The sequence below is a fragment of the Toxorhynchites rutilus genome, chromosome 2 (genome assembly GCF_029784135.1).
Source record: "Toxorhynchites rutilus septentrionalis strain SRP chromosome 2, ASM2978413v1, whole genome shotgun sequence".
Classification (NCBI taxonomy): domain Eukaryota; kingdom Metazoa; phylum Arthropoda; class Insecta; order Diptera; family Culicidae; genus Toxorhynchites; species Toxorhynchites rutilus.
The window spans coordinates 96003603-96017787 of NC_073745.1; the positions used below are offsets into that span (position 1 = coordinate 96003603).

General features: G+C 39.8%; 1 protein-coding gene across 8 annotated transcripts in view; it reads left to right on the forward strand.

The window, feature by feature from the left end:
• The window catches only part of LOC129767748 (A-kinase anchor protein 9), a 94679-nt gene that overhangs the window by 31116 nt on the left and 49378 nt on the right, over positions 1–14185 (forward strand). For 7 of the 8 annotated variants that reach the window (XM_055768917.1, XM_055768919.1, XM_055768920.1 and 4 more), the window contains exons 2-4: positions 6149–9010; positions 9071–9214; positions 9372–9665. In XM_055768917.1, the coding sequence (XP_055624892.1) occupies positions 6149–9010; positions 9071–9214; positions 9372–9665 (3300 nt within the window). The remainder of the gene's footprint in view (positions 1–6148; positions 9011–9070; positions 9215–9371; positions 9666–14185) is intronic. The other variant, XM_055768924.1, reaches the window with a different exon arrangement.

Genomic DNA, 14185 nt, shown 5'->3' on the forward strand with positions numbered 1-14185 from the left:
AATGCGGTACAGCGCCATAGACAAACATGTTACATACAAACATACAAATACCAATTTTCCATCAATTTGAACTTTATATAAGCTGAAAATCTGTGCTCCCTTGGCCGAGTGGTTAGCGTCATAACTAACATGCCGGGTGTTCGGGTTCGATTCCCGTTCTGGTCGGGGGAATTTTTGGTCAAAGAAATTTCCTTCGACTTGCACTGTGATCACGCGTATTCTAGAGCTTGCCACTCAGAATGCATTCAAGGCGTGTTAATTGGCATAGAAATCTCAACTAAGTACTAAAAAAATGACGCAAGTAATACTACGTTGAGACGGCGGAGTTCCTCTAGGAACGTTAGTGCCATTGAAGAAGAAGAAGATAAGCTGAAAATCTGTAATGTGTAGGATATAAACAAATGCTGAGGATATTTCCTATCAATTTGTGTATTTGGAACCAAAATCCATTCTTTAATTGAGGAGGTATTAGCGTTAAAAAACTGAATACTTTTTCACACCGAAAAATATTGAAATAGGCTCCTATATTGAACGGTTAGACGTAGTCCTACGTCAATAAATTGCATCCATATAGATGAGATTTTTTGTTGAAGAACGTGTGAATCATTTGCCAAAATAGAAATACACAGTACAGCACTAGTTAACATTAATGTATCACCATTGCTGCAACAGAAGCGGTCATCCCAGGAGGAAAGCCTCTCAAATAAAGAATTGAAAAAAAATATTGTTGTAAGCTAGATTTTTTTAAATAAATTTCTATCGTGAAAATTTCGGCCATCTTCAGGAATGAATTATGTGACGTTGCGGCTTGGGCTTTTCCAGCGGTAACGAATAATGTCTATTTTTCCAGCATGCAAACGTTTATTCTTGTTTTGAAATTTTCTTTTGTAATAATTCATACTGATAGTTTCGCTTTTCAATTATGTCGAGTCATTTCCAATACCAAAATACATCAACTGTCATAATGGTGAATTAATTATATTTTATTAATTATCATTTTAAATGTTGTTCGTTTGATTGCCTTCTATAATTTTTATGCTAGCGTGAATGTCAAGTTCTAACGAGCGTTGTTTAAACAAAGTTTCGTATGTATGTTCATGTCTCCAATGGAACGCCTTAGTAAATCCAATCGACACGCAACTTGCACCGACGACTCGTGCCTTCTGTTCAGATTTTGCACGATGAGCACGTTCCGTCCCAAAGAAAGTCGGCAGTATTGCGGCAGTTCTCGAGCAGTGAATATCGTGCACTCGGACATGATATCGTTGGTTGTAACGCGTGTGAAAATCAAACAAACATAGCTCAGCCAGAGACGTTGTTACAATCGGGAGCGTGAACATGATCGGATCGTTTGAGTATATCCATTTCATCAGTTCGATCGTTTCGTAATTCACCAAGAGACTGGGATCATGTTTTGTGCTAGAATGAAGTATGTTATGCAACTGTACGATTCGGATCTTTATGGGGCCGATCAAATTAGTGTGAGCGACATATGCGAGCCTATTTTGAGTTTTTACAAATAATAAGTGGTGAGTTGATGCCAAACGGGAATGAATGTTGGAACTAAACGAAATCATACTGCGTTTCCATATGCGACAAGGTTTTGAGCATGGTGTAAAAAGTACACACAATATAGCGGCACAGAATTGCCAGCTTGTTTTAGAGCTTAGATAGGTCTTTGCTTTGAACTCCACGTATCGATTTAACAAACTGTGGAATGCAAACGTAAAAACATAATATTTGCTTGCATACATATGTATCCGAAGAAAGGCTGTAATCGAAAAAGTAAACAGACAAGGCAATTCGGCTACTGAAGGCCCGCCGACATAGTGGAAGCATTCCTTCGCAGGGGAACCACTAAAAATAAAGCAAAGCAGCAGCTTGGATGACAAACCGCGGTTTGATTTGCAGTCGTTCGCAAAACTCAAGGTTCATGTTTGCCCCGTTTGCCTGAGTAATGTGGAAATAGCGCTCCACTTTCTAACTGATACCTATGACCTATAATTCTAGTTGAGGATTGTCGGGTGTTGGTAGCCGAACCGATTGTTGAGATAGTCCATTGAAAGCGAAAGTTTTCCGAAGATAATCGTACATGTTGCGTGTTGTTTGGAGGAAAATTGTTTCGTTTAGTTTTTGATACGTCTTTAGGTCGATGAACACGACTGTGGGCAGAGCAATAAAAAATTAAAACTTTGTAGGGTATATTGGTCGGAGGGCTTCTTCGTTTTTCCTTATTGACTTTTGCAAACATAGATTTCTGGTGAACAATTATGTGTGCAGGACTAAGTGAATCATTTGCTTGAGAAACCCTATAAGTCCATTTGCCGCGCTTACGAGAAAACCACTAAAAACTGTTTTTTTTTCTTTCAAATTTCTGTCCTAGTCCTTCTATTTGTTGGTATCAGGTTCGGTTATCACAACCAAAACATATTATGTGAAACCACTTTTTCATCAATGTGACAGTTGATGTTCAAAACATAACGTTTTAAAGTTGGTGGACTTAGGAGGTTTCTCAAACAAACGAGAAATCAGTAGTGTATTTATCGGTTTGAAGGGATGCAATTAAATTTTATGCACGTTTATAATTTTCATACCAAGTAAGATTGGGGTTGTTTATATGTTATGCTCTGCATCGAAGGAGGGAGGGGGCACTTTCACAGTTCTTAGGCTAACTATGTCTTTCCTATATCCAATTAAGCACAACAAGCACAACGATATGTTTATTGCTAAAGGTTGTCGAACAAATTTCAACCCGAAAATACTTCAGACAGTGGTGGGATGCGAACCCCTCAACCTTCAGCTCGTTAAACCGACGCGCTTACCATCTACGCTATTGCCAGATTTTACAGTCAAGCAATATTTAAAATTGTTTTTTTTTGCAGCTGCATTCAAATTGTTTTATTGGACAATTCATATCATGAACCTTGTTACTTGAATTGAATTATTGGTCATGTTCATCCAGGGTTTCTGTATTATATAATCTACATTCTGTATACAGACTTTCAACTTTCTGATGTCCTCGATTTTCTTAATGTTGATCGGAACTTTTCTATCTGGTTATGCAGGATTGACTGAAAGACTCAATTGACCAGGAAGCCAAAAAGTACTGCTGTTGGCGTCACGTATGTGGTTTTTTTTTCACCGCCATGTACTTGAAGGCTTTCGAGTAAGAAAACTGATTGAACTGCCTAAACTTGAAGTGGATTGTTTGGTCATTGGGGGTTTTCGGCCACTGCTTTCCAACGAAATAGTTATTTTCTCGCGTAGTTCCTCGTAGTTTTCTCGATGGTGGTGTAGAGCGATACTTTTACGGACGAAATGCGTTGTCTAAAAAGATAATGCACAGTTATCAGCTTGGGGTTTCCGGGAAATGATTTGCCTCTCAAATCGTTAGAGTAATGTCGGAACATTTTACCCAGAAGTATCACCTCTGAATGGTTTACTTAATCCTTCCGAGATATCTCTTTTCCGTTTGATATCGATCAAGTTTTGCAAGTATCAGTCCTATTCGCTTGTATTTTCAACCAAGCAATCCTGTTTGGAGGTGCAATCCTCTCCTACTTTCACAGTTGGAACATCTTTCCTTTCCTTTCCTATTTTTGTATACCGTTCCATTGGCAGTTGCCCTTTTCATGACTTCCGATTTGTATTCTGCTGTCCGCCGAACACCACGCTCACATTTCGTGGTCATGTCCGGGTCCTAATCCGAACCAGCAGACATTCCGATTAAATTGAGTAGCGCATGCTTTTTACGGCTCGGATGTAAACAATGAATGTAGGTGTATATCTATCGCAGCGCTGTCCGTGATGATAATTAGAAACATGGACTTATAGGGTTTCTCAAACAAACGAATATTTGCAACCCCGATTTAAGTTCATAGAGCCAACTTTTTCTGAAATATTGATAGTCGATGTAGGTGCCCACAAAGACTCAAAAACTGTCAAAAAGTTAAGGTTGATAAAAGTGGCGTTTATGAGGTTTCCCAAACAAACGATTCAATTGTCTTAAAAGTTTCGATTAGAGATGGAATTAGTTCTAATTCTTCTTTTTAATCAGGGCTGAAAAATCCCATTTGCATCTGTGGATTTGTATGGTTGAAAGGATCTCATCGCGTTTTCTGTTCTTGTCCTCTTGTCCTTGCAATCCAGCAACTATGTTTGCTACGTTTGCACTTTTAGGTCTTGTGAGACACCTTCGAAAGTAACTTAAATCACGATTATAGCTAAAAATAGTATCAGAATGAACAGTTGTAGACCCTGGGAAGTGAGTCTCCATCAGTAAGTATAATACTTCTGATCGAGATTTTGTGAACGAACTTTTTTAAGGGAACCTAACCCGTTCGAGTGGTTTTCAAGAGTGTTACTGTGTTTTGTAACGATTGGATTTCGCAATTATTTACCTAGGATTTTTGTTCAGATCTTCTTTGTTCTTTGCTGTATTCGATTAGGGCTCTCCTGTATTGAGTCCGAAGCCGCTCGAGCCTTTTGTTCCATCAAGGAACGTTTTTTTTGTCGAAAAAACACTCTTTAGTTGACGATTACTGTTATAGACAGACTAATGCATCGTTTAATTCTTTTAAAGTTGATTCAAGCTGTTGAATCGGCTTTGTTCTTGTATTGAGAATCTTTGACTCGATTTCAAGTATTTTTTTTTGCATCACGATATTTTCTCTGTGCTGTCAAGCCACCATCCCATTCAAAAAAATGTGTCTGTGATCAGACAAAGACGCATTTTTCAAAATGTGTTCATTTGTGTATTTTCTCAGAAATTACCGGACTGCACGTTGTTAGGTCCCGGACTTCTTGTCTGATAGCGTTTGTAAACGTTGGTTTGTTGTCTATATTGACAATGTCAATGTTGTTTGAAGAGAGGAGAGAGAGAAATTCCTCGACTGCTTATATTAGAACTATCCCACCGTGTGTGATGAGCGTTTGCATCACAGCCAATGATGAAGTCTTTGTTGATTTATCTGCAGTTATTTACGAATGCCGCAACCTCTTAGGTGGGAGCCTCGGGAACGTCGCCAGGAAAATAAGCCGACGAAATTATTATGTCGGATCTTCCCCTAGCTGTTGGTGTCTTACCTCTGATCGCGACGATGTCCCGCTCAATGAACTCTGTTATATGAAATCATTTATTATTTGCATTAAGTAAGACAACAGTTTTTGAACAGATTTATTTGCAGAACCTTAGTGTTCTGTGCTATTTCTGACCGCTCGTTGGTTCGTTGAGGAGAGACGGAATCCCATCTTTTTCACAAAGTTTGATCGAAGTTTCTAAACCTCTTGCGGTAGCCGCTGAGTTGGTACCGTTTGGCCCAGGAACTGCCAGATTGCCAAGCTTCGCGGATTTCGAAGGTTCACCGCGTAGAATCTTCTCTTTACCAGAATTCCTGATGACTCTTTGAACTTGGTATGGAACCCCAAATTTGGTGCTACTAGTCCCCGAAGACGAAGACATCATATTTCCAAGGTCTTTGGAATTTAGAGACTCCGGGCTGTAGTAACCCGAAAAGTTTTGTTTGTTGGGAAAAGATCCAACGATTTGCGCGGTGAAGAAGGTCCGCCGCTTCAGTGTCCCGCTTAATGCAGTAAGGGCACAAAGTACTGTGGAGGGCGCCCTGGTACACCACAGGCTCCGTTAGTGGCAGGGTATTTGATTGAATCCCCCCAACCATTCATCCCTCGGCACGGGTCGCGTCACATCTTGGCTTAAGGATTTATCCATTTTTTTCTTCACGTGATAGCCATGGATAACAGCTATTATAACCATACTCCTTAGGGGCTTTGGACCCTCTTCCTTGGGGTTTGAAGCTTAAATCTGAAAATCTATTGCATGTTGGTGTAGTATCGTTCGGAATTGTTTGGCTAGGAATTATTGTCGAACTGGGCAAATATTATCATACAGGGTTCGAACATCAATTTGTTATTTCATAATATCATAAAACAGAAAAAAAGAAAAAATTTCAAATATTAGAATCATTATGAAGGCGTCAATATTTAAACACAGCCAAAGGAAGCAAACTTGCGCTCATAAATGTATTTTTACTGTGCCATACACAATCATGTTTCCAGCTTCTATTTTATATCCTCAAGCCACCATAAATAAGCTAACAACTTTTTTTTTTGCATTCTTATCTCACATTAGGGATCCACCAGTTCGCCACGGTTTGCAGTGTCACAAAAATCCGATGTTGGTAAATCATCGACGACAGACAATGGTGGTGCAATAGTACAACCCAGCCGTTCGGAGCAGTCGGTTCGCTTTAACTTGGAGGACGAAATCATCGGTAGCCTCAGCGCAAGCAGTGCCAGTGAAGCAAGTAGCGGCACCAACCATGAGGACAGTTTAGAGATTATGGAAGAGATAGAAGCGCAGGACGATGGCAGTAAACACGATGGGAATCTCTCCAGCAGTATATCGGAGAAAATATCGATGAATCTCGAGAAGACTGGACAAGCATCCGGTGTTCAGAAAACGGCAGACGCCAGGAAAAGAACTTTGTTTGATTTTGAGGACAAGCAAGACGAATTGTTCCTCGGTGGCGTTGCAAATAGGTCAAACTTTGATATAGATGATTTACAACTATCGGGAGACGAAATTGCTCAACACTTTCAATCGCACGGCTCTGACGATGATCCAAAGGATGATATTTTTAGTGTGAAATTTAGCAGAAGAAGAAAATTGCTACAGCAGAATCACGATGTTGACTCACTGGAGCAAATATTGAATGACATAGGTTCTTCGGAGGGGGAAGACGAAGTGAAACAAGAAGTGAAATCAAGTGTGTCTGAAGAGAAAAAATCAAGTGCAAGCATAGCTTCTGAAAAGCAGTCGGCTAATCGGCTAAAGGAATTATCTCCGTTGAATGAAGATGATGTGTTAATCAACAATAATAAAGTGAATTTGCACTCGCTGAAGAAACCCCATAAGCAATCAAATGTACAAGATAACAGTGGTGATAACAGTTTGAACACAACTAATGATATTTCGGAGTTGGCCCGTGATACGGAAAGTGAACGCATAATGAGTGATAATTACGATCGAAGTTCGCGAAGCGAAAGCTCTTCCAACAAACAAGATGACAATTATGAAAAGCGTTCTCCCCGAAGCACATTGCAGCCGCTGTCAAGAAGCAAAAGTGTGGAAGCAGAGCAGTGTTCGAAAGAAAATGTGAAGCCGACGTTCGCCAGCCTCGGTGATGTGGAGATGAGTGATGCTGCGGCATCATCAGATCAGCATAATCGCAGTGTTGAGGAGGATAATTCCATCGAGGAACTGATAATGTCGAATCATTCGATCGAAATATCGGTCGGCGCACTTGGCGCTGGCATAGTTGCAGAGGACATCACTGAGTCCAACATAAATCAGTTGAGTCGAGCCGAGCACCCGGAAGAGGAGAGCTCGAGTGATAGTAATTCGTCGGGCGATTTAAAAGAGAAAGTTATGACATCTAGTAAATCGTTCGAAGAAGCAAAATCACAGCATGAGCTGGAGATTATGTGCGATAAGCTGGAAGACAATGAAACCGTTGGCAGTAAACAGATGGAAAAAGTGACGGAGTTCAAAGAACCGTTAGAGGATATTTCGGAAGAATCAGAACAAACGCTTCATAATTCAAATCATTCGCATGAAAGAACGGATACAGAGGGTGAAAGATCCAAATCGTTCATTGTGATTGAAAAGGGCAAAGAAATACGTAAGATACTGGAAGAGAAGGTTCTACAAAAGCAACTTAGCATAAGCAGTACAATATACGAAGACAATAAAGAAAATATATCAGATTCTTTGCCACCGAATAAATCACTTGACCTAGATAGTGTTGTTAGTTTAAACTTGTTCAAAGCGATGGAAAACGAGATAAAAAAATTACACGAAACCATTGCCGTGAAAGATGTGATGTTGGAGAGTCTGTCGAGAAGAGATTCATTGAAAGAGGTTCGGGCAGATTCGTTAAAAGATCCACAACGATCGAGTGATTCGAACAGCATAGCTACCAATTCAACTGAATACAGACCGCTCAACGAACAAAGCGCATCGACTAAGGATTTGCACGACCGAATAGCCGAGCAAAATGGATGGATAGAGATACTCGCTGACAAACTTCGAGAGACTATCGATGATCGGGACCGATTACACAAGGAAGGCTTGAACTTGGGGGCGGAGATTGAACAGTTAAAAAAACAGGTTGCTGAAAACGTCGAAGTGATAAAGCATAAACCACACTGGATGCGGGATCAGGAAAGTACCGGTCAGAGAATCTCGGAAATATCCATCGATCTAGTCAGTGAAACCGATGAAGCACTGTCCGATTTCCCCGATATGTACGAGGCAAGATCGAACAGGAATTCGCGAGAAAGACAGCTAGATATTAATTTGGAAGTGGACTACTCTGAACAGAACCCGCTCCATATTCCCATCACTATGTCCAATCAAGTGGAACAATTCAGGAAATATCTATCCCCCGACGAGCTTAGATTGTTCAACATGGTGCAAAGGAAATTTGACGATTTCTTGAAACAGGAACTGGACAATCTGTCGGAAAAACACGAAGATGAAGTTAAAATACTCCAGGAACGATTGGAGTTGCAAAAAACCGAACGTGAAAGCGAAGTTAGTCGTCTCCGACAAATGCTGGCCAACGTCAAAAGCGGATCGACAGAAGTCGTGGAGCTACGCAATGAGATGGAGGCGCGCCATACTCAAGAAATGGATGATCTGCGCCAATTTTTCGAGAAAAAATGTGCCGAACTGGAGAAGCAGTATTCGGAAGAGGTATTCTCGCAGCAAAGTCGACGATTGTCGAACGACACGGCGACAGACATTTCGGATCAGGAAGATTTCCCTGAAGAGAACGGTGGATATCAATCGAAGCCCTGCAGTCCAAAGCGCAAGCTGAAGGATGAAATTTATCAAAGCCCAACGCACCGGAAGATTACTCCAACGACAGTCGATACAACGGATGGAAGTGCTGATGAGGTTTTGGCGGTCGAATCGGCTCTTGCCAAGGTGAGTTTCCCAGCGAATTTACTAAACCTAGTTTTGATTGTTTGTATGCTTTTTGTAAAGGAACCTGATACAAGCATGGAAGGACTTCGTAGTTTCTACCAAAACAAAATAAAAGACTCGAATCGAAAGCACGAAGTCGAAATCAATCGGTTGCGAGAAAGACTGAAACAATATGAAGATAATGACACCAACGAAGAATTTATTGTAAGTAACCCATTCTTCCTCATATGGCATGTTCAGAAATTAATTTACCTTAAATATCAAAATATGCATGAACCTCATACTGAGCTTCTCCGTAACACATTCTCTTTCTTCAATTCAATACCGTGTGTGTGCATTCTCCATCTAACAACAACCACAGTCAAATAACGAAACCACCCTCACGAGCCAATCTGCATCCCATCTGATAACACAAGTAGTAGCGTCACAGAGTGCAGTGCAGCCGGACAGTACCGCATCCCAACCCGGTGTTGTGTTACTAACAGAAAAAAGCACCGATACCATCACCACCACCACTAACATTACAACGGTGGATATTGGTACCGAGCCGAGCGATGATCTGCACGAGATAATCGCTGACTACGAGCGACGTTTGAAGGAACAAGTTGCGCTCGCCCGGCAGGATGTTCTGCGGGAGCTGGAGGTGCAGATACAGGTGAGTTTAGTGATTGTGTGCAGTTTCGCCGTCAGTTGTATTCGATATTGCACACAATTTATTTGGGCCTTGTGTGGAACACTGCATGAAATTCCTTTCACTCTCCTATACTCGCGCATTGGTCTGTCAGACCGAGAAATCAATAATTTGTTCATTTCTCAGAAGATATCAACACTACGACTTTGCGATTCTCTCTAGCTTCGTTATTCGTCGTTCGTCATCGTTTAGCGTATCGTATCGTATCAGTCCCTTTTGTAAATGGATTGAACGGATCCATATTTAAACTATTCGTCGTTTTCACGTCATATGTGCAAAAGCAAAATACAAATGTTTGACTTTCGTATAGTTATTCGATAAATACAATGGTCACACATATACACACTTCTGAAAGAATTTCACTTGTGGAAGAATTGTAAACAGTAAACTATAAACTAATCGGTAGCTTATGGTAATTTTTAACAGTTACAGTTTCGGGGATATTTTTTCATAATGGACAATATCGACAAGAAAACAAGAAAAAGAAAAGGAAGTTCCTAGAAATCTTTTATCATCTTTCCATATCATCTTTTTATGCCCCATCTTAAAAAAGACATTAATTCTTAGTTTACCAAGGAAACAGAGACACAGAATATTATATGCAAACTTTATATTCCAGAACCTTTATCATCTGGTAATTATCTAGAAGGTTGTTATACATTCTTCTCTTCGATAAAAGACCCGAAAAACACGCAACAACTGCATAAAAATTATGTTTGCTTCGAGCATGCAGTTATGCTATGTTCTGATTCTTACTCCAATGAAACCACAATCGATTAATACGTTTTTATGTTATTTTATAGCTCTTTATACTTCCATGAATTATATTCAGTTGCTTACTTTTAATTAATATCAGTGAAAAATTCGAATTTCGTTATTTGTGTTGGTGTATCAAAAATTAATCTATTTTAAGGAGGTTGAATTAGATGACTATTAAAACATAATAAAGACGAAAAAAACATATTTTTTGGAGTTTTCTCATTCAATCATACCTTCTCTTCAAATTAATGCCAATAAAGCCTGAATAATACACAATGTCAACATTACAGAGAAGTTCAATTTTCGGTCTGTGACACCGTGCGCTAGTATAGTTCTGTTGAATCGACACGTGAATGATATACCGTCGCTTCCCTTTTATATGTCCTTCCTTTCCCAGCGAGATCCTACCCCTCCTGCAGATTGTCCTTGTTTAAAAGTTATCCTTTCATTTTTCCCAAATCTCCCTCCACATATCCAACAAAATCCTTCCGCCGATACTATACAAAACCATTACATCGAACAAACTGAAATACCGAAAGTTACTTGTGAATATCCAGCAGTGAACTGGAGACACATTTGGAAGAACATTACGCTTCGAAAGCTGATCTCGAGTGAATGGAGTACTCTTTTCTTGTTGACCAATAGAAAGCTTGATCATAGAAAATTGATGTACCGAATGAATAGAACCGATGGTGAGAGCTGTTTGTTCTGTAACATTGGATGCGAAACATTAGAACACAAACTGAGCGAGTGCGTACGGGTAGAGCCAGCTTGGAGACTATTGCGAAAAAATGAATTACTCTGCTCAATGGATGGCGCAGACTCTCAATAGGGGAGCTTTTGAGACCTCAATTGAGGAGCATACAAAAATCAAAAAAAGTTGTAATTCTCAAAATATTTGTGAAATATGTAACTATTATTATGCAATGTAATAACGTGATTGATATAGCTAGTCTAGAATTTGAACTCGAAACGACATTCGAGTAACTATTTTGACAAAAAAAAATCATACCCTAGCGCAGATATTCTCCTCCCACTATATCCTCTACTTGTTTATATTTATCATCACGGCTGTAGATTGTGCATCACCAAACAATCGTCCATCATAGCATCAAAAATTAGGCGATTATTGCATCGCAACAGGGCCAATGTACACGGGAGCAGATACAAATGGGGTTTCAGCGAAACGAGGATGAAGCACGCACGTACGCACACAAATGTTCATATATTGATGGCTCGAAGAAACTAAATATTCACACCCTTATCTCCATTTTGCGCTCTTCTCAACAGAAGCCCTTTCTGTTAATATTACCGGTCTCGATTAGCTTAGCTGTCATCCTTGGTGAAGATAGTTTTGCTACTACCAGGTCACACACCAAATTCCTGAACAATTATTTTCTTGTGAAACACATAAAAGTTAATAATTTTTAATGTGTTATTATTAATTTTATCCTAAAAATTTATATTGAACTAGATTGTTTATATGAATTAAAATGAAGGTCTTTAACCGCTCCACAATTTGTTCTTTGACGCACAACTTCTATATTTCTTAATTTGGCTGCAATATCGATATAAACAATTCCTGGTGAAAATTCAAGCAAAATCTCCAAAAATCACGATTTTTACCCCACTGTACATGCAATAGCCACTTAAACTTCACCTTAACGTTGAAAGGTTACATTTCTTCATGAAATAAGCCATATTTAAAACATAAAAAAAATATTTTTTTTCCAAACTGAATATAATCGAGTCCAAAACTGTATATAATCGAATCACATATAATCGAGTCTGTATATAATCGAGTCTGACCTGTACTGTATTCTATTAGTCAAATCATTTCATTTGATACCATTATTGAGGGGATTGCAAAAAATACATAGTCGACCATTTTGTGGCGGCGACCTTTTCGAATTGTTCGATATTGTTCATAGTGTGTAGTGTGTAGTGTATTCTACAAATCAAGCCATTCAGCCATTTTTTTGCGTCGGCCAAATTGAATTTTTAAAGATCATGGAATACACAGTTTTATAATGACAGTAGAATTTAATGTATGTTCCAAATTTCAGATCAATCATTCAACAGGAACGGCGTCAATTTTTTATTAATGTGGGACAACCCAACAAACATTCATACATACATAGAAACAGGTCAAGCTGAATGAAACCATTCAAAAAATAATTAGTTGTTTGGGGACTGCGGCCATCTTGAAACAGGATTTTTCATTATCTGCTATGTTCTACTAGTCGAGAACTTTCTTTTGTTACATTTTAGGGCATTTTTCATGAATAACTGTGTTCTACTAGGCAAGCCTTTTCATTTGATATCCATATTGATGGGGCTCTGAGAAAATAGGTAATCCGCCATTTTGTAGTGGCTGCCATCTTAGATTTGCATTTTTCATAAATAACTGCATTCTACTAGTCAAGCCCTTTCATTTGATACCAATATTGATTGACAAAAATATATTAGGCTGTCAAAAAAGTCCTGTGGTATTTCCGTGAGGTGTCGTTGTAAGCGCGTAGTTCTAGTTGTATTCATTGTATCGAGTCATACTATAGCTTGTTGGAAAGGTATTTTTGCGCGCTATAATATAGTCCTTGACAGTGTTTTGTTTGGTTAAGTCGTTCGTGAGTTATAGTGTCGCAAATATGGAGCAAAATAAAGAGAAAATCCGACATATTTTACAGTACTACTATGACAAAGGCAAAAATGCATCTCAAGCTGCGAATAAAATTTGTGCAGTTTATGGACCCGATACAGTTTCCATTTCCACCGCACAACGATGGTTTCAACGTTTTCGTTCTGGTCTAGAGGTCGTCGAAGATGCGCCTCGCCCGGAAGGCCTGTCGTCGAAAATTGCGACAAAATCGCTGAATTAGCCGAGAAAGACCGGCATTGTAGCAGCCGTATCATCGGTCAAGAGCTGGGGATAAGTCATCAAACCGTTATTAACCATTTGAAGAAGCTTGGATTCACAAAGAAGCTCGATGTATGGGTGCCACACACGTTGACGCAAAAAAACATCTTTGACCGTATCGACGCATGTGAATCGCTGCTGAATCGCAACAAAATCGACCCGTTTCTGAAGCGGATGGTGACTGGCGATGAAAAGTGGGTCACTTACGACAACGTGAAGCGCAAACGGTCGTGGTCGAAGCTCGCTGAAGCGGCTCAGACGGTGGCCAAGCCCTCATTAACGGCCAGGAAGGTTCTGCTGTGTGTTTGGTGGGATTGTCAAGGAATAATCTGTTATGAGCTGCTTCCCTATGGCCAAACGCTCAATTCGGACCTTTACTGCCAACAACTGGACCGCTTGAAGGTAGCACTCATGAAGAAGAGGCCATCTTTGATAAACAGAGGCCGCATTGTCTTCCATCAGGACAACGCCAGGCCACACACTTCTTTGGTGACGCGCCAGAAGCTCCGGGAGCTCGGATGGGAGGTTCTTTTGCATTCGCCGTATAGTCCGGACCTTGCACCAAGTGACTACCACCTGTTTTTGTCCATGGCGAACGAGCTAGGTAGTCAGAAGTTAGCCACAAAAGAGGCATGTGAAAATTGGCTATCCGAGTTTTTTGCATTTTTTGCATGAAGTTGGCATCTTGTTGGGAACAAGTCATCGAACAAAACGGCGCATATTTGACTTAAAACAGATGATTGTAACTAATTTTATGAACAAATGAAAATTAAAAAAAAAAATACCGCAGGACTTTTTTGACAGCCTA